General features: G+C 47.1%; 1 protein-coding gene across 2 annotated transcripts in view; it reads right to left on the reverse strand.

Moving 5' to 3' along the window:
- NAV2 (neuron navigator 2) overlaps nt 1-25,991 on the reverse strand; it is a 397,887-nt gene that overhangs the window by 153,297 nt on the left and 218,599 nt on the right. For both annotated transcript variants that reach the window (XM_086677817.1, XM_086677818.1), the window contains 4 exons: nt 16,839-17,940; nt 11,451-11,563; nt 6,290-6,398; nt 3,993-4,382 (listed from right to left, as the gene is read on the reverse strand). In XM_086677817.1, coding sequence (XP_086533943.1) covers nt 3,993-4,382; nt 6,290-6,398; nt 11,451-11,563; nt 16,839-17,940 — 1,714 coding nt within the window. The remainder of the gene's footprint in view (nt 1-3,992; nt 4,383-6,289; nt 6,399-11,450; nt 11,564-16,838; nt 17,941-25,991) is intronic.

The raw sequence follows: 25,991 nt of genomic DNA on the forward strand, positions 1-25,991 counted from the left end.
CTGCCTGCCTTCCAGGAGCTCCAGCTTTGGTGGAGGATGTTTATTTTGTAGAATCAGTCAGATGGGCCTGAGGGAAAGGAACGCCATGGGGAAATAGCCATGTCGTGAGGCACCAAGCTTTACACATACAGGACACATAGTCTTTGGTAATGAATAGCAGGTAACCCAGAGCAGTGGGGACCGTGGGGCATGTGAGGTGGGCTGTGGCCGGGGCTAAGGAAGGGAGGGCGGCTGACGAAAAGACCATAAAGAGCTTCCTACATTCAGTTGAGATCTGTTCCTACAAGAAATGGGAAGTCATCAAAGGTTCTTGCAAAAGGAACATGATATAACTGAGTGCCTCCTCTGAAAGGGAAAAAAAAAAAAAATCATCTTTCCAAACATATGGACTCTAAGCCGGTCCCTTTAATTTTATTCTATACCATATGGCACTTTGGATTTTTAGAAGATCAGTAAATGGATTGACTTCACAGATCAAAACTTAGTAAGAAACATCTTCGTCTGTTATTTTAATTTCTCTTCCATGAAGTACAGCCAAAGCCCAATTTATCAATCTAATAAAAGGAAGTGGTGAGGTCAGGTGACAACCATAAAGTGTGTCACGCCTGGTGCGTACTAAGTGCGATAGAAGAGTTTAATAAATACACACTCATAAAGACAAAAGGCATTTGCTATTAGGTTCTTAGCGAAACTCAATGGAAACAGAGTAATTTCAGCCCCACCTTAGGGAGAATTGAATGATACACACAGGTGCATGTGCATACATATCCAGTGGAGACAATGAACTAGAGACAGCAAAAAACAGCTGCTAGACCAAGCTGGGGGGTACAGCGTGTCATTTTAAACCCCAAGGTCATGGGTTTTCAGAAACCAAGCTTAGTTCCACATCAGGCATTCTAAATAAACTTGGTGTAAACTTTTACAAAAACTTTAAGAGCCTCCACACGGATTTATACATTACTCACACATCAAGGCCGCTCCCACTAAGCCAAACAAACATCTGGATGAACACTTTAATCATCTCACTGTTTTCAAGTGTCTGGATGTTTGAGGTTGATAAGACATCTAGATCCTGTCTGACACCCCGTGTCTTCATCAGATATTTGCCATTAACCAGATACAACCTCAAAGAGAACTATCTAATTGTAGAGGGGTAAAGACCATATTAATTGTAGTGCTGCAAGGCTTAGGGGCGTTAAATGTTGTACTAACGTCACAGAGCTTGCAAGGGGGCCGAGCAGGGTTCCAGCTCAGGCTCACGACTCAGTCTGTTTTCTTTCCACTACATCCACTGCTTCAGCAAGGACTTATTTAGCAGATTCCAAAGCACGGAAGAATAGCTCAGTCCTTCAACACCTACACATAGTTATGTGTATAAGGGGAAAAAGAAAAGAGTACAAAGAACCTTAAACCTGCCTTGAACTCAGCATACGAAGGCAAACAGGTAACTTGGCCTCAAAACAGAAAACTCAACACGCGTTTCCATAGAGCGGAGTCTTACTTAACTCGTGTTCCGGAGCATTAGATGCCATCTGGGCTTCCCTCTCATCATTTTGAAGGTAAAGTTCTGCATTAAAAGAAATGGGGAAGGAAACCAGACCAGAGTTCTCCAGTGTCAATAATTGGGTGGTTTGCTTACATTTCCGCACTTTTATCTGCACTTGCTCTGAGCATATCTCACTTGCTAAAAATGTAAGCTTTCCCGAAGCAGGAACTGAAATGTAAACATTTGTGCTACTTAGCAGGGATAAAGGTTATGGTTGAAGAGCTAAAAATCTAGGACCATCTCACTGGGACAGCACTCAGGTTCAGTGGAGAGTGTTCCAATGACGCCACCTTGTGGAAACTGTAAACACTACCTCAAAGTCAGACACTGACCGTCTACTGAGGATTAAAAGACTAGCTTGACAATAAAATTAACTATTAGAGGACACATGCACAAAAAATCTCAGAATCACTAAAAAATATTTTCGTAGCATATTCCAGTGGGAATTGGTAATGATAATCTTGAGGCCACACTGGACACCAAAAGTCTTCTAAATAATAATAAAAAGGTTAAATTACAGGCAATTTTAGTAATAGGTATATGTGATTGTTTTTCGTGCTTATGGAAAACTAGCAACATATGATTATGCTCTCGGTTAACCAGATTTTACTAGTCCATTAGTGTTCCCAGCCATTCTGGAAAGCAGAAATTTGTCCCACTGTAAGGGTTTGGTGGCTCCTGTCTTCCAAGATTTTGCTCACCAAGATGGTTCTAAAAGGGACGGGCAGAAAGCCAAAGCATGTCTATAGCTGAGGTTTTCATGAAATGAAAGAACATTTCTACTAAGACAAGTAAAACTGAGCAAAAGTAAATTAATTTTGAAATAAACTCCAGTAGTTGTGCTATTTTAGTGTAGTGATAAAATGTTGGACAAGATGGTTTAATAACGGCTCAGGTTCTGAAGCCACGAACCCTGGGCTCTGTCTCCTCATCACTTTGAGACCTTAGGCAAGTTCTTTAACCTTCCTACTCATTCATAAAAATGGGGATTATGATATCACCTACTTGCCGTGACACAGAACAAGATAATGTATATGAAGCACAGTGCTCGGCACGTAGTGGGAACATCAGCTATCATTAAAATTATTTAAATACTGACTCACCCATGGGGGTCTTGATCACTCTGTTCATGGAAATGAGCAGGATGATTATTATGACTTTTTTTTTGTTTGTTTGTTTTAATGAGAAAGCGAGCAAGAGACAGAGAGAGAGAGACAGGGTGAGAACAGGGGAGGGGCAGAGAGAAAGAGAGGGAGACACAGAATTCGAAGCAGGCTCCAGGCTCCGAGCTGTCAGCACAGAGCCCGAGGCAGGACTCGAACCCACGGGGTGCAACATCATGACCTGAGCCAAATTCGGATGCTTAACCGACCGAGCCATCCAGGTGCCCCACGCCTGATTTCTATTAGCTGCAATTCTGACTGCTAATTTCGGGAGAGGAGGAAAAGATCTTGGAGAGTTTGTGCACAAGTTCTCAAATGAAGAAGTCTCAGGCAAGTGAAATAAACAGAGGCGCCTTCAGTTTTCACAGAGATCTGGGAGTGAAGTTAATATCAGGAAGCCTTGCCTCGTGCCATACGTGGCCACAGGGCAACTTAGACATCATCCCACTGCTCACTTTAAGTTCCCATGTGAACAAATGGAGAAACAGGGTGGCTGGGTTTTTTCCTTCATCTCTCAATCCACACATTCATGAAGTCAGCCATATTTATGATATAAGTTTCTGTATGTACCACGTATGGGGGATAAGGCGGCGAATAGGCCAGATGATGTCCCTCCTTCATGGTGCTTTATTGTGGCAAGCAGGAGGGGGCAGGGGGACAAGAAAATATAAACATGTCGTCAGGATAATTTCCAATAGGGACAAGCTTTTGGGGGAGCATAAGACGGCGATGGAGATGATCAGGGCACGGGGCAGGCCACATAACTACTTCAAGCTGAGTAGTCGAGGAGGGTTCCTCCAAAGAGCTGGCCGAGGATCACAGGAACCGAATCCAGGTGGAGAGCCCACAGCCCATGAGGCAGGAAGAAGCTTGATGAGAATGAGGAAGAGAAGGAAGCCAGGAAGCAGAGGAAGCAAGACGGATGGAGAAGGAGGACCTCTAAGAAGGCGACGGCCGAACTAAGGAGTCTGGATTCCATCTGAGGCGCGAGTCTTGGTTTAAAGGACCAACACGATCAGTCTGTTGCCAAGTGTCACTCCGGCCGCTGGTGGAACCTTGCTAGACCTCCCCTAGCAAGTTACTGGCTAAGTCTGGACTGGGGGCTCAGGTCTGGTGACTGTCAGCCCAGAAAGTTCCCCCTCACACCACACCACCTTTGACAGGGACAGCAGAGTGCAGTAGACAGTCTGATCTCAGAGAACTTACACAAAGCCCCACCAGAGAGAAACCAGCTGCCAAGCCTTCTCCCGCTCTGTGGAGAGAGAGAAGCCCCAGGGACTCACCCGCTTGTGATGTCATCAGTCCGGATGTTCTTGCTCAGAACGTCCCCGTCACTCATGTAGCCGGGGGCGTCCATGCTGATGCCTTCCAGGTCCATCTCGTCTCCTGCCTTGTCTGAGACGTCCACGTGGCAGACGCTGCTTCCCCTGGAGGCCAGCTGCCTCCTCAGAGGGGCAGAGTACACGTAGCGGCCCGACTCGGTGTTGATGAACCGGCTGGCGTTGGCTCGAGGCGGGTACCCGTTGCCCATGGAGGGGGCATCTCCCGCTTGGAGCCGGGGGCTGGACTGGCCGAGTCTCCAGGACAGAGGAGTGGGTCTGCCTGTCAGGCTGAGGATACTGCGCCCACTTATCTCCGTGGTGACGTTGGTGTCAAATGTGGTTTCCAATGTGCTGAAAACATAAAAGCGGCCTTGGCTTAGAACCTCATTAACTCAGGATCCTTTGTAGCTTTTTTTTTTTTTTTAGAATTATGTAATTTTTTTTTTTAAAACTATGAAATACTTCCCGTACACGAAACAGCATCAAGCAATAGCCACCAATGCACTACCCCACTGTATTTCCTGTTAAAAATGAGAAGACGAAGCTGTACGTGAATAGAACACTCTGAGAAGCCCAGCAGAGACCTTCCCCCTAAAACATGGTACCAGATCCCCACTACCCATGACTTCAATGAAATGACCTTCACTACTGGACTCTTCTTTCCAACCCAAGAAAGGAAAAATGCCAAAATGACAGGGAGGGGGCATAACACATCCTCTGACCCACACATTCCAGGATGCTGTGTGACAGCTCCCCTTCGCCACTCCCGAGCTCCCAGTGTCACCTGTCACGTGCTCAGCTCCCTCTACACCAAGCAGGTGGGGAGAGCCCTGATTTTGTAACTCTAAGCTCTATTTCCCCCACACTTTTGCTTCTCCCACGTCTCGTCCAAAAGGACAACTAAATTTCAGGGGCAAGAGGCTGGGAGAGTGGTAATTACCCAGGTTTAAGGTCCATAATAAATGAAGTTACAAGGATCTGAATCTGCCAGGAGACTGAGTGCATCCCTGGCCATTAGAAAGACTCTTCCATCACTCTCTCCAGCCCTGCAGACATTGTGGCACAAGCAGGCTGGTTAATGTACCTCTGCAGAGCGCACTGGGGTCTCCCAACTGAGCTGAGAGAGCCTTCCCTGAAGAAAAGCCATCAAAGGTCTCCCCGCTGTCATCGTGACTGTCCTAGCCCAAACCAAGAAAGCCACCAAACTGCCACAACCCCCAGCAAGTCAGTTTCGGTGATTAAGGTGGAAAGAGGGATGTTTCATACTTGGTCACGGCGTCACAGGGTCTAGCAGCTGGCTCCATGCCATCAAATACGTAAAGGTTTGGCAAGGGGGCACCACACTACAACCCGTCAAGTTTACTGTCCTCGGGAAGAACCAGTTTGGTGCCTCAACTATTTCTGTTTCCCTTTCATCCTAGAAGCGGCCTTACTACCCTCATACTGGGGACCCCTAAGGTTCAGGCTCCTGTCTCATTTAAGATAGAACCCACAGCGCTCAGCCCCGTTCTGCCAAAGCTGCCGGGAGTTGGGGAAGCCCTGCTGTCCCTGTGCTATGTTCATTTATCAAAGAAACTGAAATTGGAGAAGCAAGGGAGACTCCCTGGGAGTTACCGGGGTAACTAGCACTTTGCCTTCATCATCAAGGCCAAAGGCAAACCGTCAACTTTGGTTCTGCCAAAATCCAGGAAGGGGGTCAGAGGGTTGCAACCTCTCCGACTTCACGCTCAACAATGAAAACAACCTGATGCATGTTTCCAATGTAATCCTAGATCTCATCCAACGCAATCACAGTTTAAACACGATCATAAGTTTTTATAAATATTTCCTTACATGTTTTATACGCGGGCATGACTAACAACATTACAGAGCATTGTGTATCAGAAGACTGGGTAGGAATTCAAGTTATTCACTTTATCACGCAGGTCAAATATAGTTCACCTGCTCATTTTAACAGCACAATACAGGCTTGGAAAATGCAAGTCAAGTGAAATTTAAATGGAACTGGTCCACAATATCCACTGACAAATGGATTTAGCGACCTTCTGCTTTGGGGAGGAACCAGTCTATACTGATTTTTGCCCCTGACATTTCTCTTCTGCACATTGGATGGCCTGCTCTGTGAATTCCAGCACATTTGGGGATCAAAATTATTCATTCCATTATTAACCAAGTCGCATTGCTGGTGGCATGAACAAACATAGGAGAAGCTGCATGAAAATCAAGTCGCCCGTGATGCAGTGAAGACATTCATTCACCTGTGTGTGACCTGAGTTCCCCGTAAACTAGACATGGTCTCCTCCAAGTTCTGCCGCAGGTCAGCGATGTTCTTCACTGTTCGCAGCCGTCGAGCTTCAGGGTCTTCCCCTGGAAAGATGAGGGGTAAGACTTTTAATCCTCTGATAGATCGTGAGCTCCACGGAACACGCCATGTTCAATGCTCAGGGCCTGGCTCACTGTGGGCGCTTAAGGATTTGAGAACAAATGGATGGATGGACACCCAAAGGAAGTCACTAAATCCAAGGAGAGAAGTCTTTCTTTTCCCTCCAGGTCCCTTCTGAAACAGGTAAAGTCTACCTTGCAGGAGAAGCAAAGCACCTGGCCGGAAGGGCAAACACATTTACAAACTGTCTCCAATAAAGACAAACACAAGTTAGGTCTAAGCACCTCCCACCAATCATTTTCTGCCCGTGCAGAAGTGGGTGAAGCATTTTATTTTCTCACCCATTGGTGGTAACACTCTGCTTTCTACCAGCCCTATTTGGTAAACACAACTTGCAGTGCCTAAAAGATCTTCACTTATTAATCACAAATATTTCTACAGAGAGAGGTTTGCCTCTTTCTGTTGGATTTTTATGTCATCTCAAATTCCAGTCCTTCTAACTCACTGGCTGTGTGACCGTGGGGAAGGTGCTGACCTTCTCTATCGCTCAGATTCCACAGTCCTCAAAAGAGGACAGTAACAGTACCGACGTAGGACAGCTGTAAACGGGATAGGGCCTGGAGATTCCTGAGCACAGCATCCACCTCAGGCACTAAGTCATGCCAGCTGGTGCTGCAGAGCAGGAAGCCATCAAGAGGACCGAGGGTTTCTCTTCAGGGGATGAAACTTCCATTCTCTGGGCAAGATTTTCCACAGAACACCCGGCCAGTCAGAGGTCAAGCTGGCATAAGGGTACCAGCAGAAACGGGCCCTACACAAGCTAGGAAGCCACATGCCCTCCAGAGAAGCCTTGCTCTGGGTTCTCTGGCTCTTCTGCTTCGTGTGGGCTTACATGGGGCAGAGGAGATGGGGAATAATAACAAGAATGATGGAAGGAAGCAAACACCTGTCCCTCAGAGTAATTCCAGGGAAGGCTGAGAAGCCTGCCGAAGAACCACAATCGAGGCTCCTTAAAAGCCTGTGACTATCTCAAGCTTTGAGCGACATTTTTAAGGACATCTCCGCATAGAACTGGTACACATGGGCAGGCAGCAGTGAGTGGAATTGACATCAGGAACTACTACATAGAACTCCCAGCAGCTGTCATTAATAAGGGAACAGGCAGCTAACGGGGCACCTGGGTGGCTCAGTCAGTTGGGCGTCAGACTTCAGCTCAGGTCATGATCTCACAGTTCACGGGTTCGAGCCCTGCATCGGGCTCTGTGCTGACAGTTCAGAGCCTGGAGCCTACTTCACATTCTGTGTCTCCCTCTCTCTCTGTCCCTCCCTCGTTCACACTATGTCTCTGTCTCCTAACAATAAATAAACATTAAAAATAATTTAAATAAGGGAACAGGCAGCTAAGAAATGTTATGGAACTGACTTTCTTTCTGAGGCAGAAAGCTTCTATAGTTGTTCTTGACACAGTAGTGCCTGGAGATCGGGCAATGGACTGAATGACACATGTGTGATTTTATGGAGGAAATTTGCTCTAGCAAACTCTCCGGTCCTTGAAAATACCAAGTGTTTCCAATTTTCTCCTCCTTTTGAACCAAGAGAAAGTTGGAAGGCATTTTTCTCTTATCTGAACAGTGGTCCAGGCTTGCATTTCCCACCCAATTCTTTAAACATACATATATATGTGTGTTTTCAAACAAAAGCAGTGATGAAAGTTTACTTCCCTTCCTGCATGGCACTGGAAGAATGTAACTACATCTATCTCCTGGCCTATCCAGTATCTTTTGCTGTCACTTTGGCCATATTCTATCATAAGAAGGCCAAAAAGGTACTATCCGTGGGACAGCTCTAGGCCCTGCAGTAAACATTGATCAAAGCTAAACCTAGGGGCGCCTGGGTGGCTCAGTCGGTTAAGCATCCGACTCTTTATGTCAGCTCAGGTCATGATCTCACAGTCTGTGCGATCGAGCCCCTCATCAGGATTCGCTCTCTCTCTCTGTCCCTCTCCCATGCACATATGTGCACTCTCTCTCTCAAAAATAAACAAACTTAAAATAAATTAATGAAGAAAGCTAAATCTAGGCACAAACTTCCCAATTAGTTAACTTAATCCCCTATAAAAGCATCATAATTGTACCCATTCTCCCATGTCTCTCCTAATTGGCATGTTCACCTGTAAACTCTCCTTTAGAAATTCAAAAGACCTTTGAGATGGGAAGGTATCTCACCCTTACTCTTAGTAACTCTCACACAAATCCGCAGTTGCCCGAGAGATATTTATTGTCCAAAAATGTTTGGTCAGCGTAGGGCTGAAAGGAAAAGCACAGACTGCCTGCGTTTCGACAAAGGTTTGAACTCTGGCGATGCTATCTATTAGCCGCTTGACTTCGAGTGAGTCATTTGATCCTTTCTGAATGTCATCCGTCAAATGGGGATAAAAACCTTCCCTGAAAGGGGCAGTAGGAGGATCGCATGAGATGCTTATGATACGCCTGGCACAAAATGAGGGCTTGCTGAATTCGAGTTTCCTGTTTCCCTTGTTGGGGCATGCGGCTTTGTGCTGGGAAACGCCTGCAACCCCCCAGCCCCAGCCCAGAGCACGACACATACCAGATTCCAAGAGCAGCGCAGAAGCGCAAACTAGGACCCACCCACCTTGCTCAGGTGATCACATTCTCAATTGCCGTTTCTGTCTCCTCAGAGGCTGCACGATGTGAGCAAGGATGTGCACCAGCTCACAGCCTGAGCAGAATGAACACACAACTATGCTCCGGTGGAAATGGAGGCCCCTTCTGCTCGCGTACAGAGGTCTTAAGGTATTCCCTGTCCCTCTGCAGCTCTTCTGTATTCACAAGGTCAGCCCTCCCTTGGGCGACCGGCCACGATGGACAGAACACCACACTGTGACCCAACAGGGCTGACGTTGGAGGACGTCAGGGTGTTACAAGAGGAACGTGGAGGGAGCCCAGGATTTTCCCTTGGAGGGAGGAGGCTCAAGGGAGAAGCTGTTGTACGACAAAGAATGGAAATTAGCTGTGGGCTGTAAGAGGATGGCTTATATCCGGTGACTAGAAACGAAAGAATAAAGAATTTCTGTTACCAGTGAAGGCCAACAAAAAAATGGAAGGGCTGCCTTACAAAGGAATAATTTCCTGTCACGAACATTCAAGCAGAGACTGAAAGACAATTTGTCAGTGAAGGACAGAGGGGTTCGTGGACTGGATAATCAACAGGTGTGTGTGCTCCCTTCTGACTCTATGATCCAAGTTACAAGGTCTCGACTGTAATGTCATACAAATGACAAAGCACCATGGGAAAACCCACCTAGTTCGCCACCTGAAGAGGGGCAGAGCTAAGCAATCGGTCAGTGTCATAAATGTCCATTTCTAAATATACCCGCTACTCATGGTCACTTCAAGGGATCAGCTGTGGATAGGTGAATTCGACCTTATACTACTATCCGTTGTGTCCATAAAATGATTCACAGCCTAGTCACACACGTGATGTCTACTGCTTGAACGTAAAGACAAGTCACTCTAAGAAATTCCGCTTAGCAATTAAAAAAAAAAAAAGGAAGGAGGGAAGGAAGGAAGAAAAAAGGGAGGGAAGTGTGATGTGGAATGTTCTCTGGCCGCTGCTTCTGCTTTTCAAATGTGACTTTTGCAGAGCCTCAGAGTCTGACATGAATCCACACGACTCCACGGGACACACATCTGATATATGCCGGGCTCTCGGAGCACTAGCCTGCCTCTTTTGATGTGTGCCCGTAAGAATACAGTCTGGAATGTGTGTGGAGACCTGAGTAGTCACTGAACGCCACACCCTTCTCGTAGCGGGCCCTTTTGCTGGGCTAGCCATGTCCTCATATGCAAGGAGGTACAAAGCTTGGAGGGAAGGAAGCACAAGATCAATCCCAAATGTGGGGTCCTGAACCACTGCAAGATGGATCACTTCTAAATGGCTTGAAAGCTCTGCCTCATCACTGTGCCCGGCCAGCAGAACCAGAAGGAAATAGTTAAATAGCTCAGATCCTCTGAAATTAATACTCAGAGCTAATGGTGAGATGGGTATGATCCCCTCACGTGGGCTGCAGACCAACTCCACAGCTGTGATGTGGCTATTAAAACGGTGTGGTCGTGGATATTTAGCCTAATAAATGGACTTGAAACATGGATTTGATTTTTAAGCCAACCCTGGAAGTGGTGAGATATGCAAAGAATAACACAACCACTGCTAAATGTGTGGTTTACCACTCACTTCCCTGATTAGAAGTTGCTGGAACATAGGACACAGAAGTGGGGAACGGGGCAGACAGACAGAGGTGGTGATAAACCCCGAATGCAGCGCAGTAGGAATCCTGACTCATACGCTAACTTTTCTCCTTTGAGGATGTGACAGGTTTATAACCTTAATAAATCAATACCCGTGGAATTAACTACATGGCAACTGTGGATTTTATGTTTTCATGTAACATAATAGCCCTTTAATCATCATCGTCTAGGTTAAACTTAAATAAAATTTAGATATGTTTATTTTTTTGGTAAAAAAAAACATTTTTTTTTTTTTTTTACCAAATGTTTATTTTTGGTAAAAGAAGCATGCTGTGTTCTCCTTTCCGATTAATACAGGATGACAAGAATACATTTTCAATCCGTGCTTCCATACAGAAAAGAAAAAAAAAAAAAGGCAAGATATGATAGTTCCAGATCTTGTTCGAAAGTGACTTTATCTGAAGAGTGAACAAGGAGATTCAAAGTTAAGTGTCAGAGCAGCCCAGGTCCGCTACTGAAATGGAACATGTATTAAAACAGGATTTGCCAGTAAGCAAGAGATTTACTTATAATTCTGGGGACAAGGGAGTAGACTGTGCGAGAGAGGGCAGGGAAGAAAGAGAAGACGGAGGAAAACAAAAAATAACACTAGTAACTTTGTTTAGGTTATCCGTCAGTGCAACAGTAAGGCGACTCCAATCAGGCCGGGTGGTTATATGGGAGGTCTCATCGGCAGCAGACACAGACTTTCTGGGGCTCCATACTCACCAGTGAGCTCCTCCAGAGCAGGCTGTCCACTCTTAGTGTAGTGGGTGGGTTCCATGCTCACGCCCGCGGAGCTGGATTCAGCAGTAACATTCCCTTCGGTGTCTGTCTGGGACCTTCACACACAAACCAAAGCAGACACACTTGTCACGAGCAGTAGCTACCACATCTGGACCACTGTGGTCTGACCACAGCACACGCCATCACCCCCTTCAACGAGACGCTTTAGAACAGAGCAGACCAGCAGACTGACTCTAAATAATTCATCAGCACATGTGGAGCAATGTCCTAGAAACGGAGAGAGCCAGTGAACTGTAAAAGATGAAATATTCGTTGCCCAAACGGAGGGTCTGCAATCCCTCACTGGGGAATGCTTCTCCGAATCCCTATCAGGGAGCTAGGTCTGGCCAGAAAAAGGCTGGAGAGTACTGAGTGGTTTGGATCACTTAACCTCCGCCAAAGAGCAACTTCTAAGTACTCAGCAATACCAGAAAGTCAAGCATAAAGATGACTCCACTGACAGCCCCGTGGCCCTCCCCAAATCCTCCTGTCATGGCTCTCTCTGGAAAGGTGACTACAAAACCGGTCAGGAGTGGGTGCCAAGCAGGTGTGTTGGCCCTCTACGTCTCGGATTCAGAGCTCAGATCTTCAGAGATGAAAGGTCTCATCGATCATTATTTCAACACTTTGAAATCTGTACTTCCCCAAACCTTCTCTGTGCCTTTATTTGTCCAGTAAATCAAGGCCACTGCTTCATGCAATGCGTTCTTGCCACAACTACCTCGGCTGACCTAGGCGTGGCGTGCAAATGTGTAATTACACTCAGATGCATAACCCTGGGTGTAGCATTATTAATTCATTAGCGTCCTGAACTCATTCACCCAGACTTCACTCTCCATGAAAAAAGTGTTTGCCAGGAACGTGGACTGTCTTAAACGTGGGGGACGTACCGAGAAACCTCAAGTCACCCATCCTTCCCCACCTTCGCCCTCCTAATGAAGCCGTCAATTCCAAATTCCTGCAGTCCCCACCCCTTGAGGATTCTTGGATTCGTGTTGCTCCTTTTGACCCACTGGCCGGAGTCCAGGCTTTCATCATCTCTGACCTATAAGCACTTTGTAAACACTGCTTCCAGCCTGGAGGTTGCAAACGGCAGCCAGGTGTCGGAACCAGCCCGTAGGTTCTTATTGGTCTGTGTAGTATTTTGAAGTTTTCTGAATTCATTTCAACGTTTTAAAATTGGGAGATTTCACAAGAAATATCTGGATTTCTGCCTTGTCCGTTTCTCCACGTGCAGTGAAAACAAGAAAGTCTACATGGACTTTCTTGCAGGGCGCCACCTGCTGGTGCCAAGTGATGGCTGCTCCCTCTAGACAGTCTAGCACTCCCTCTGCCGCGGTCCCATTACCCCCGGCCACTCATTTCCATTACCTTTTGGGTCGGAATCAGGCATCTGAGTCTGTGGCTTCTATTCTAGACTGTCTGTAGGTCCAGTCTACTCCCCACACCATCCTCCACTGGTTTTTGTGACACCGATAAGATCACATCACCCTCTGATCAAAGGCCTCTGATGGTTTCCATGGCCCATAGAGTAAGGTCTAACGTCCTAACTGTGGTAGACAATGCCCCACATGGGTATTCATTTCCAGCCCTGTCTTGTGCCACCCTGCCCTGTACACACAGCCCTGCCGTGTCTTCTCTTCCACCTGTGTCTTCATTCCTTAGAGCACACCATACCCTTAAGGGTTTTGCCTTTGTAGTTAGTGTGACCTGTGCCTAAAGGCTCTTTTCCTCTTCATTCCTCTCTTGCTCCTAATCAGCCTTTAAAAATTTTTTTTTCAATGTTTATTTATTTTTGGGACAGAGAGAGACAGAGCATGAACGGGGGAGGGGCAGAGAGAGAGGGAGACACAGAATCGGAAACAGGCTCCAGGCTCTGAGCCATCAGCCCAGAGCCCGACGCGGGGCTCGAACTCACGGACCGCGAGATCGTGACCTGGCTGAAGTCGGATGCTCAACCGACTGCGCCACCCAGGCGCCCCGCTCCTAATCAGCCTTTAACACACAGTTCCTGTGTCATCTTGGCCGGGAAACCTTCCCTGACTCTGCTGGCTAAGCGCTCCACCTGTGCGTTTCTACAGCATTCTTATTCTCCTGATGCCGATGTATTACAATGCGAGCTAATTAATAAATCTTGCCTCAACTAGAGAGCTCTCTGAAAGCAAAGACTGGCTCTTTTGACATGGACGTGTAAGAACTCAAGCTGTTCAAGTTCACATGTAGAGCGGGCCCTTAAGCAGGGTGTACTGAATGTATAAACGAGAAATGTTTAAGTCTAGAAAGAGGCTGGGCCCTAGAAGGATCATTAGACTCGGAGTCTGAACATTTCGTTGGCTGCAGGTAGCCACGCACATGTGAGAAGTCACTTCACACCTCTGACCCTCAGGTCCCCCATGTGTACAGCAGGGCTAGCAACAGTGACCTCTCCTGGCTGCCACAAAAATCACGTGACAGGACTCAAGAAGCATTCAGTCAAGTGTAAAGTGATACATGTCCGTGTCACTTCTCAATATAATTCATTCAGTGTGATTCAAAAAGATGACTTATCTTTCTTTTATGCCTTGGTAACATCGCCAATGTTGACAGGTTCTGGGGAGGGGAAGACGGCAAGTTCTCTACAGTAAGTAACTCACGAACTCGAGAGAATTTTAGAGCACAAGGGGAGTCTAACCCATTTAAAAAGATCTTCTCATCTCATCTCATCTCCTTGCTCTATAGATGAAGACAATGAGGTTCAGAGAGCTGCACTGACTCAGAGAGCCAAGACTGTTTGGCGCTTAAGAACTTGGCCCCTCTAGTTAGACAGACTTGGGTTTAGACACCAGCTCTTCTAGCTATTAGCTCTGGACTTGGTGTGAGTTATTTAATCGCTCAGAGCCTCAGTTTGCTCACCTACAGAACGGGGATCTCAAAAGTAGCGAGCTTGTGAAGTCTCGGGGATGATTCTATGGGTGAAGGCATGAAAAGCCTTAGCAGGGTCTATGCACATATGTAGCATGTGCTCCATAGCTGTTCCCACAGGGAAGGGTCCCAGACCACCCAGGGATTTGTAAGCTAATAAAAGACAGAGCCCAGGCATCCTGACTCCCATCCCGGCTCACCTGAGAAGGAAAAGCACATCAGAGCGGCCAGAGGGACATCACACAGGGTGAACATGGACATTCAAGTACAGCTTGACAGATACGCATGACATTTTCTCATTTCTCGTATTTGTCAGACATTTGCTCTTTCGTTAAGAGTTTTCCTCTCACGGAGAAGCGTGAAATTTTAAAAGAGGTTAGATGTTTTACAATCTTTCAAATGATTCCAGAAAAAAAGAAAAAGGGAGTGAAATGGATGGTGTCCAAACACCATCATATATTTTAATTTCGAAAATGCAAATCAAGACTCTGGGAGCAGTAGCTTGAATATGTATTACCTCAGGACTATTAATGTTACTGGAATGATAAAAATTTCATGGGGAGCAATTCAGCTGCCTCCATGGTTCAGAGAACAACTGTATTAAAAGCCCTGCATGGAGACGAATGCTGAGTCACTATCTAAAAGCCCTGGCACTCTTCTCCAATGGTTAGCTGAGCTAATGACTGGATGTAATAAAAAGATGACCTTCTCCCAATTAAAAAGTGCGGGTGTGACCCCTGCTGAGGGGGAGGGTAAGCAGAAGAGAAAGAAGGAGGGATGGGACAAAGAGAAGCCTGGCCTTGCCTCACTGGCTGGACCTGCCTGGCTTTACTCTGAATCACTCAGGCCAGTCTTCCCACTCACTGTTGGCAGGCATGGTAACAAAGCCTACGAGAACACAACTCAGGCAGGGAGAGAGGGGATATCCATTTCTTCGGGGGAACCACACAAACACAGGAAGCTGAGAGTATGGGCATGAGTCTGCATGTGAACAGGTGTGAAAATATATGTGTGCGTATGCACACTAGCATTTTATATACGTATGTGAACTTGTGTCCATACTTGAACATGGCTGTCAATGTACGTCCATGCCTACGGGCGTCCGTGTGTGTGTGTGTGTGTGTGTGTGTGTGTGTGTGTGTGTGTGCAGTGTATATGTACACATACTTAGGGCAGAAGCTGTAAAGTAAGTGCCTAGATAATGGCATTCACTCATCAGGCCCCTTTTGCTATGCAGAGGTATTAGGAACATTCTGCTGTGCAGAATGGCCAAATGTACTCCATGTCTCAAGTACAGGATTAAGCTGGGCACTGTGAGCAAAGCTCTGGGAGTCCCTTAAAGCACAGCTGCCATCTGTTGGAGAGGACTTGTCCACGTGGCCAAGGACCACCCAGAGCCCGTGTCCTCCATCCTGCAAATGTGCGTGGTGCAGGCTGGGCAATGAGAGGCTCTCACAGGCCACAAGCACACAGAGCAAGTGGCACCTGGCTCCACGTGGTCTCCCGCAGTCCTATGGATGTGCCAGTAGAGAGAGAGAGTGTGGGGGACAGATAATGGACAGAATGGAGTCAGACAAGCAAGCATCCAGGCTTGTCTCCTCAATATAACCTGATTCTTTTGTTCTTCTAGAACTGATCTCTCCCTGGGGCTCCTGGGTGGCTTAGTCAGTGAAGCATCCAACTCTTGATATAAACTCAGGTCACAATCTCACGGTTTGTGAGTTCAAGCCTTGCATCAGGCTGTCCAATGCACTGTCAGTGCAAAGCCTGCTTGGGATTCTCTCTCTCTCTCTCTCTCTCTCTCTCTCTCTGCCCCTCCTTCCCCCAAAATAAACTTAAAAAAACAAACTGATCCCTTCCTATCACTACCTTGCCCTTTCATGCTGCTCTCTTGAAGAAAGATTCCAGCAAGGACTGAAAAAATACTTAACACGTGCCATGTGTAAGCAGCTGTGAGGATCTGGAAGCTCAAGACGAACGCCTCTGTGAGAAGAGGTCTCACCCATTCAGCAAGGTGACATCTGTGTTTCTCATTTTTTAAGGTACGTTCAGAAAACGTTAGGACCGATGTCGGGGCCAGTCACACTGAGTGATACCAAACCACACTTACCACGTCTGCTCCTGCTGTGGCTGCTTCTGAAACGCCCCTGGGTCCCCACGTGCCTGGCCAACTCCTCCTCATCCTGGGGTCAGCTCGAATTTTGCTTCCTCTCTTTAGCTTTCTCTCCCCCTCCCCCAAGCCGTGTTGTACTAGTTGCTCCCTCAAGCACACGTGTAAGGCTCTACTGGGAGCTTATCGAGGCGTACGTTAGCTGTCAGCTTTCATGTTCCTGGAGGGCAGGCCGGGTTCCTGCCCTCAAAGACCTGGGACCTACCAGAAAGGCTCCTCTGCCCACGGCCCAGCAAGGGCGGACGGGCGGCTGCACCTACCTGTACAGGAAAGGTGCGACGGTGGCAGTGTTGGGATGGTTGTATTGCTGCTGGGGCTGAGGTAGCTGAACACTGACGGTATTGCTTCCTGTGGTCTGGGTGGTCCCGACGGACCCGCTGACGGTCTGGCTGCTGATGCTGTGGTTCAGGGTGGTCCCTCCAGGGCCTCTTCCTTCTGAGGACGCCAGGCTGGAGGAGGAACTGGAGTGTCTGCCGTCCAGCTGGGGCTTCTGCTGGGGGAGCCCCGAGCTCGGCTTCCCACCCCGGCTCCGCTCCCCTTCCTTGGAAGGGGCAGGGGCACTTGGGGACTTCCCGGGCATGCTCTTCATTCCTGGTTTTGGTATTCCACTGTGGGAAGGGGCTGTGGCCTCCTTCTTGGCACTGTTGAGCTTCCCCCCCTTGGGGATGAAGCTGGCGATCTTGGAGGACTTTTTTGGCATCTCGGTCACTGCCGCCCCGCTGGGGTCTTCTTTCGGCCCCTCTTTGAGGTCCGGCCTGTCTGTCACAGAGGCTCTCTTGGCGAGGTCCTTGCTTTTCTCCTTTTCCTTCTCCCGCTGTTGTTTCTCCTTTTCCTTCTCGTTGCCTTTCGGGGAACTCTTCTTGGTGGTCAGCGCCCGGCTAAAAGTTCTCTGGGCGATGCCCTTGAGGGCGATCTTGGGGCTGTTGGAAGCAGGACCCGCCGTGGACAGCGAGCGACTGGTGGCTTCTGTCTCTTCGCTCTCTTCAAAGCTGGGTAGAATCTCGAGCCGCTCACAGCTCGTGTCCCGCGACCCCGGGCCCTCGCCTGCCTTGGAACCCCCTTTGCTGTTGAAAAGCTTTAGTTTTTCCAGCATGGACCTCTGACTGTTGGGGGCTGGCTTCATGGCTTCAGGGCTGGGCCTGGGGGCCTCGGGCACGGGCTGCTTGACCGAGAGCATGGACGGCGTGGCACTGTGCTTCACGCTGACCGACTTGCTGCGCCAGGGCTTGGAGGCAGCACCGGGCTGGGGGATGGCCGAGGAGGTGCCACTGTTAGCAGGGGAGGGGCTGCTGCCACTTTCCAGAGGAACAGGTGCATTTTCACTCATTCCGGGGTGGGAGGAGGCTGGGCTCGCCAACGGCTCTGCAGAGATGGGGAAGAGAAGGAAACCCGAATTACACCTGTGGACCTGCGTTGATGGCCAGGGAGGGTGGACCATGGTTCCACAGCTCATCACTCTCAACCCAAACGCTCAGATAGCTCCACCACCCTCCCGTGCCTTACCCGTGGTTAAGTTGTTCTTTGTTTTTTTAATCTTTATTTATTTTGAGACAGAGACAGAGTCTGAGCAGGGGAGGAGCTGAGGGGAGGGAGACACAGAATCCGAAGCAGGCTCCAGGCCCTGAGCTGTCAGCACAAAGCCCGGCGTGGGGCTCGAACTCACGAATCGTGAGATCGTGACCTGAGCTGAAGTCAGACGCTTAACTGACTGAGCCACCCAGGCGCCCCACCGGTGGTTAAGTTTTTAAATCCCACCTTGACTTCCTCCTGCTCTCCATCACACACAGTTCGCATTTCCCGTCCTATCCTGGTATCTGCTGTGCAAATGCACACTGATCTTAATATCAACATGTGCAAAGCACAATTAAGCATGCATTTCTGGTAAAAAACCAAAAACCTACACCACGAAAGATGTAGGAAACACATACTGTTTTTGAATTATTCAACCCACAACCCAATTTCCCGGTTAATGCGAAATAATTGAAAATTAGCCGCCTTTAAGAAAATGTAGGAGAGACATTAAAATGAAACAAAAAAGAAAGAGAAACCAAGCATAATCTTTACAGAAGAATAATTACCCAAGGAAGTTGCTAAGTCCTATCAAAGCATAGATGCTTTTTCCTATGTTGACATTTTGAAAGCGGTACCAGCATGATTCAGGCAAGACTTAAAAAAGATTTTTTAGCTTAAGAGTATAAACTGCACATCGATTTACTGTAGGCATGAAAACACACAGGTTATCTGAAAGTCAAGGTCTCCCCTTTGGCGCTTAGGGTGTATTTCCCCAGCCAGACTCTCTTCTCAGAAACGCCTCAAGATATTTGCAAAGTGGAATCAGAATGATTCTAAGAAGGGCGGGTTCCAAGCTGGAGTTGTGCTGGCCGAGGCGGCCCGTACCACGGAAAAGAGATCAGGGATGCCCTCCTCCATGAGCACTCAGAACCAAGCAGCTCTATCGCCCAACACAGGGGCAGCTGTCAGACAGAAAGTGGCCGGGAAGGCATGTCACGGCTGAGCCCGGCGCCGTGCCACCCACACCCCACACAGCCCGGTGCACGGAACGGAGAGGATGCGGCCCTTCAGCCTCCGAAGAGCACGTCCGTGTCTGCAAAGTCACCACAACACGACTTACCTAGCGGCAGCCACTTTCTCCCACAACGGTTCCCTAGGAAAAATTCTCTGACCGGAGAGGCTGCCCTTCCAATTGTCACAAGTGTTTTCAGTTAAACTGCTCATGTTTCTAATTAACTTTTGTCATCCGCAACTGCTCCAGTGCCCAGAAGCCTGGCGGGATTAACGGCTGCTTCTTCTGCCCGTTTTTTTTTTTTTTTTTTTAATACCTATGTTCCGCTGCCTTCTAGCAACAGAGTAAACTGTGTATAGAGCGGCTTTTTATGATTTAAAAGTCAACGGCCGCCAAAGCCGAGTGCAGGCAGCCCCTGTGTGGGACATGAGCACCGAGCCGGGAGAACTCCCGACAGAGGAACGGCTTTCCTCCACTCACTCCCAGCTGCTCTGGGAAGCCACAGCTCCAGGGTGATCCAAAGCAGACCTCCCAATGTTTTAAAACACATACATCTTCCTGACTTACTGGGGATTTGGGTTTGGAGCGGGGGGTGCTGCACAATCCTCCCTAACAAAACTCACGAGGCGTTGTTGGATCTTTTCCTGGGGAGAGCTGGAGACCGGCTTGCAAACAGGCTCGGGAACCCACCCACACTGCCGGCCTTTCAGAGGGTCTCCAGCAGCCTGACGCTGCTTATGGAGGGTCTCCTGGTATCAGGAGGTACGGAGCTAGGCACATTGTGAAGAGGGGCTCACTATCCCCCTTTTATGAGTGAGGAAACCGCGGCTCATGGGAGCGCTAGTAACGGACCCTAAACCACAGAGCTAGGCATGGACATAGCTGCGACTTGAACCCAGGTCTCCTGATACAGTGCTCTTGGGACTGTATCACAGCTACCTCCTTTGGTGAAGGATATATTTAAACAAGAGGCACTTAAATGGTAGGAGTGCTTTTTAGGCATCAACTTTTCTGTTGCTAAGGTATGTTCATGCCATCCTTTTTGGGGCACAGCCCAGCCCAGCCTCTGGAAAGGAGGCAGCCTATAGTGCAGAGGCTGGCTCTCTGCAGTAAATACTGGTGACCTCCAATCCCAAGTTCCACTTCTCATAAGGCAACTGTCTTTCCCTTAACCTGGGTTCAGAACTGACGCAAAAGTATTCATTTGTTCACTCAATATATTCATTCATGTCAATATTCACTCATTCAATGTGTATGTCAGACGCTGTTCTAGGCACCTGGGATACATCAATGCAAAACAAAATCCCTGCCTTCTTAGAATTTACGGTCCAGCAGGGGAACGGATAACTAACATGGCTGATAAATTTTATCATTTTTTTAGAAAATAAGAGCTAAAGAAAAGGGGGTCTTTGGGGGCAGGTTGTAACAATGTCCTCACAAGAACGGCATCATATTCAGAGGTGTGCCCCTCTTTCCTAAAGAAGTCTTAGGCACATTCCACTGAGTGTAAGTGCACGGATCAGTAGGACTTCTCTGCTCCCACACATGCCTTAGAACCTCAAGAAAGCTTGCTTGCAATGGTTTGACAAATGCTCCTACCTAGCAGGTCTGTGTATTTCTAACACTAACAAACACAGGTAGAAATCAACCAACAACTAACTAGCCAAGGACTAACCCAGAGTGAAACAGACACCTGGCTCATCTAAGTGAAATGTGCAGACTAAGCTAAAGATGTTGTCTCCTTCAGATCCAAGGTGCCAGGCCAGGGGCGGGGGAAAGAGGGAGGCTGGGGAAGGGCTCGCACGATGTAGGGAGGACGCATACCACGCTGGGCCAAAACAGCTCGCTCCCAGAAACTTCCACGTGTCTTTTAAACCCCTGCTCAAATGCCTTCTGTGTCACGCTGAGACCTTCAAGCTGACTGACCCACTTGGTTGGCGTCACATGGCATTTTCCGAGGACTTTGGTCATACCTCCCCATAAAAGGATTTTAGAGGGCCACCTACATATTCTAGCCACTGGGAATACAGAGGAATGCAAAATAAGGTCTACCCACTAGGAACTCACTGTCCAAAGAGGCAACAGGCCTCAAGCAGAGCAGAGAACAATGTAAAGGACTACAGAGGGCTGTGTAGGGTACCATGATACCTAAGGGTTGGGATCCATTAACTCTCCCATTTGGGAAACCTTCACAGAGCCAATGACCTCTGACTTGTCACACCATGTTTCTGCTCTAGGTTGGCTGGCTAGCCCACTGGTCCACACTCCCTGACTCATCTTTGTGTCCGACAGCCTGCCAGAGCATAGGAAACCCTTGGTATGTGGCTATCAGATTGGAGGTTGGTTTTGACTTTTGCAATTCATAGTTAAGGCAACGGAGCCACAGCCTTCTGATGAGTCATGAGTCAAAAAGTTTTTAGCCTAAACTCCGGCAAAACCAAAAAACACTATCAGGACTCGGAGCTCCAGAATTTCCACTTAGCATTTGGCGTGGGCTCCTCTGGTTATGGAATCATGGGGACATTTCAAGGCTATTCGCTGCAGCTGTTAACTGTAGAGATGATCTGAATTTGGTTTCTAGAACAGGAGTTTCCTGAGTAGGGCTGCAGGGCACCAGATCACCGGAGGATAAGATGATCTATACTTTGCACTTATGTCATGGCTAGAAATCCCCCTAACAGTGAAGCGGGCTCCAGGTCACGAGTGGTTTTGCCATGTTCCCATCATTCTGAAGGTTTCACACCAGTGCCCTTGGCTGTTTAGGGCCTGTTCTTCTTTCTTTGGAAAACAGCCATTCCTAATGCCGGGATTTTATGATTCCCAGCATGAGACTGTCCTTACCATGCTTCTGAGACAGTGAAGTAAATATGAGAGAGATATGGGTAGGTGAGTGAAGCTTTAAGCTTTGTTATCAACCAACAGTGTGACCCACGATGTGCCATTTTGCCCCTCTGGGCCTCAGTTGCCCCATTTGTAAGAAGGATGAGCTATTTCTCTAGAGTCTTTTCCACTCTGCTTCCATTCAAATCTCAGTGAGTCTCCGAGAGGCCCAGTGAGGCTGAGGCCAGAGAATGCAGCCCTCAGTTCTATCATTACTCTGTGCTGTGGCATACAGGTGTTTACCTTCCAACATTCTCCCTCCACAGCTCTCTTAGGATGTTTACTAGTAGACATCAGTGAAAACTGGCTGGGTCAAGGGACAGTCAGCCTTGAATGAGGGACTTGTGAATTCAGAAATTCTGGTATCCTATGAAAACAAGCCTGGGGAAGGGAAGGTGGGGAGAGGTCTATAAAATTAAGAGCACTTCGCTCCCTAATGAGGAACAGCTCTAGTTTCGGCTCTCATGTATACACACCTCTGTTAGAGTAAAGGAATCTAATAGGGAGGAAAGAGAAAAACATAAAAGAACGTTCTGAACATCAGTATTTCTCTGGCAATTAATGGTATGCGGGCCACTGTAGTAGGTGAGCCTATTTTCAATGGCACATGGATGAGTATTTTTATATTTTAAAAGTCATATATTTATTTTATTGCAATAGAACAGATAACTAGCCCATATATAAATGAACAGTTTCATGATTATTAGACATACATTTAAAACTGGAGCCGATTTAAGGAAAACAAGAAACAAAAACACACAGATTTGGTTCACAGATTTGGCAAAACTCACACAGGTCTGTGGAAGACTGACGCTGGGGAGACACTTCTCCATTAAATCAAGAAATGCTTATTTTATATATAAAATCTGTAATAAATATTTTATAAATACCTACTGTGTTAAGTCCACGCTTTTGGAAAACGTAATCAACAAAACAGAAATCAAACCAGAAGGCCCAAATAAGGACGAGGTTTAAAGCTAACCTGAAATGGCCCCCTTTTAGAGTTTTATTTCTTTGTGTGTATTCGTTTAGAGAATTTTGCTGAGAGTGGCTAGCCTAGCAGTGGCACCAAGACCAGGCCTTGTTTAGCCAAAGACCATTTAAAAACTAACGGTTTTCCAAGTCTGGACTACTGACCAGTAAGAATGACACATTACATCACCCCCCGTAAACATCCAAATGTCCACATGCAAAACTGAAAAATATCAAGACATACTATTATATGCAATAGACTCTGATCTACTCTACCCTCATCCATTTTTTAAACGCCTATCCCTGAGCCCCTGAACAGATTTTATGACCCTCGAGGGGACTGTGCCCTGAAGCCTCAGCAGCTCAGTTCTAAAAGACCAGCTTCCAAGGTTCACCCACCACCAACTGACAAACCACCACAAGAAGGAAAAGTCTCATTTGAAACAGTGCAGACAGGATGTCTTTGAAGAAGAGAAAGGGCTTTTTTGCTTTTTTTTCAGGGTTTACAGAGAACATTAATCCTCCTGGAGGGAGGGGGAAAGTTTGGTTTTTCTGGCAACCAGCCTTAACCTTCCCTGACAGTAACCAAAATACTTTCTAAATGAAAATACTGTCTAAGGCAGATAAATAAGCATTTCTTCCTCTCTCCCTCCGACAGGGCCAACACTGGCCGCCAGTCCCTTCTGTCCCCAGCCTCCCAGTTAGGGGGACATTGGTGGTCTGATCCTGATGCCAGCAGGCACCCAGGGAGCATGTTCTAGGCTGGCTGATCCCAGCTCCTGTCACCCCCATTGTGATTTTAAACCTGCCCTGGGGACATTTCCCCGCCTAAATCCTCTCAGTAGTCTTCAGGAAAAGACCTGATAATTGGGTCTGGGAAAATGTTTGCAATTTCCTACAATTTGTCAAGGTGTCAATCTTGAGCATTCAAATTTGTTAGGATAACTGAAACCTGTTTTGTGCGTGCGTGCGTGTGTGTGTGTGTGTGTGTGTGTGTGTGTGTGTGTTTGAAAGTACATGGACTCTAGCCACACAGGCTGGAGACGGTTTTCAGAGTTGCTCGGGTCAATTTCTCGACAACTCTGTTACCCACCACGTCACAGAGGGGCACAGGAACCTCACTCGATCTGCTAAATAGTTCTGGAGGATTCCTTAAACCTGGCCAGGGAGCATTCTCAGCACTGCTGTGATCAATGTCTAATCTTAAGAGTGTGGGCTTAAACATAGTTTTCTCTCTGATCCTTCTTAGGGAGGATCATTGCAGGTATAGAAAGAGAGAGAAGGGGGTATAAGAACGAACAAGGAAAAGTGGGCAGGAAAGTGCCAGGGCATGGAGCTGGGTTTGGGACCCATACTTTCTAAGAACCTTCTTGTGTCTGCAATTTCAGAGGCTCTGAGAACATCCAAGTTAGAATAAGGATGATGATCTACCTAAACAAACGTTTTTTACAAAGTTGCTCTGTTAATCCCTATCAAAATCCCAATGATGACTTTTGCAGAGAGAGAACAACACATCCTAAAATTCATATAGAATCTTAAAGGACTCCGAATGACCGAAATGATCTTACAAAAGAACAAAGTTTGAGGTCTCAGAGTTTCTGATTTCTAAACTTATTACAAAGCTACAGTAATCAAATTGGTGTGGTACTGGCCTAAGGACAAATGGACCAATGGATTAGACTTGAGAGCCCACAAATAAACCTTTGTGTCTATGGTCCAATGGTCTTTAATACTGTTCAATAAAGTCAGGGTGGCCTTTTTAACAAACGGCGCTGGACAAACAATATCCACATGCAAAAAAAAAAAAATCAAGTTGGATTCTTATCGTATACCATATAAAAAAATTAACCCAAAATGGCTCAAAGACCTACATGCAAGAGCTAAATTATAACTCTTAGAAGAAAGCTTAGTGCAAAAGCTTCAGGACACTGGATTTGCAATGACTTTTTGGATATGACCCTAAAAGCACAGGCCAAAAAAAAAGAGAAGCCAGGTAAGTTGGATTTCATCAAAATGAAAAACTTTAGTGCATCAAAAGACACTGTTCACAGAGTGAAAAGGCAATCTACAGAAAGGGAGAAAACACTTGCAAGTCAGCTATCTGATAAGGAATTGGTGGCCAGAATATATAAAGCACTCCTATAACTTACAAACAGCGATACAACAATCCGATGGAAAAATGGGCAAATGGACATTTCTCCAAAGAAGATACACAAATGGCTGACGCACACATGGAAAGATGTTCAATATCATTAATCATGAGAATGCAAATTGAAACTACAATAAGATACCACTGCATACCCATTAGGATAGCTATTATCAATTTTTTTGTGTGTTTTTATTTATTTTTGAGAGAAAGAGACAAAGTGCGAGCGGGGGAGGAGCAGACAGGAAGGGAGACACAGAATCCGTAGCAGGCTCCGGGCTCAGAGCTGTCAGTACAGAGTCCGACGCGGGGCTCAAACCCACAAACTGTGAGATCATGATCTAAGCCGAAGTTGGATGCTTAACCGACTGAGCCACCCAGGTGTCCCTAGGATAGCTATTATTTTAAAAAAAACCAAACCCCCTCCCCCTCAAAAAACAAAACAAAACAAACAAAACAAAAAAACCCAGAAAATAAGTCTTTGTGGAAGACGTGGAGAAATTAGATCGCTTGTAAACTACCATGAGAATGTAAGATAGAGCCATTGTGGAAAACAAAACGGGAGTTCCTCACAAAATTTAAACCTAAACTATGATCCAGCAATTCCATTTCTAGGTATACATCCAAAAGAAGTGAAGGCAGGGACTTGAGCAGATATTTGTGCACTTATGCTCACAGCAGTCTTATGCACAATAGCCAGGGGCGCCTGGGTGGCTCAGTCGGTTAAGCGGCCGACTTCGGCTCAGGTCATGATCTCACGGTCTGTGACTTCGAGCCCCGCGTCGGGCTCTGTGCTGACAGCTCAGAGCCTGGAGCCTGTTTCCGATTCTGTGTCTCCCTCTCTCTGACCCTCCCCCGTTCATGCTCTGTCTCTCTCTGTCTCAAAAATAA

Source organism: Puma concolor, chromosome D1 (assembly GCF_028749965.1).
Source record: "Puma concolor isolate L17-30 chromosome D1, mPumCon1.1.hap2, whole genome shotgun sequence".
NCBI classification, from domain to species: domain Eukaryota; kingdom Metazoa; phylum Chordata; class Mammalia; order Carnivora; family Felidae; genus Puma; species Puma concolor.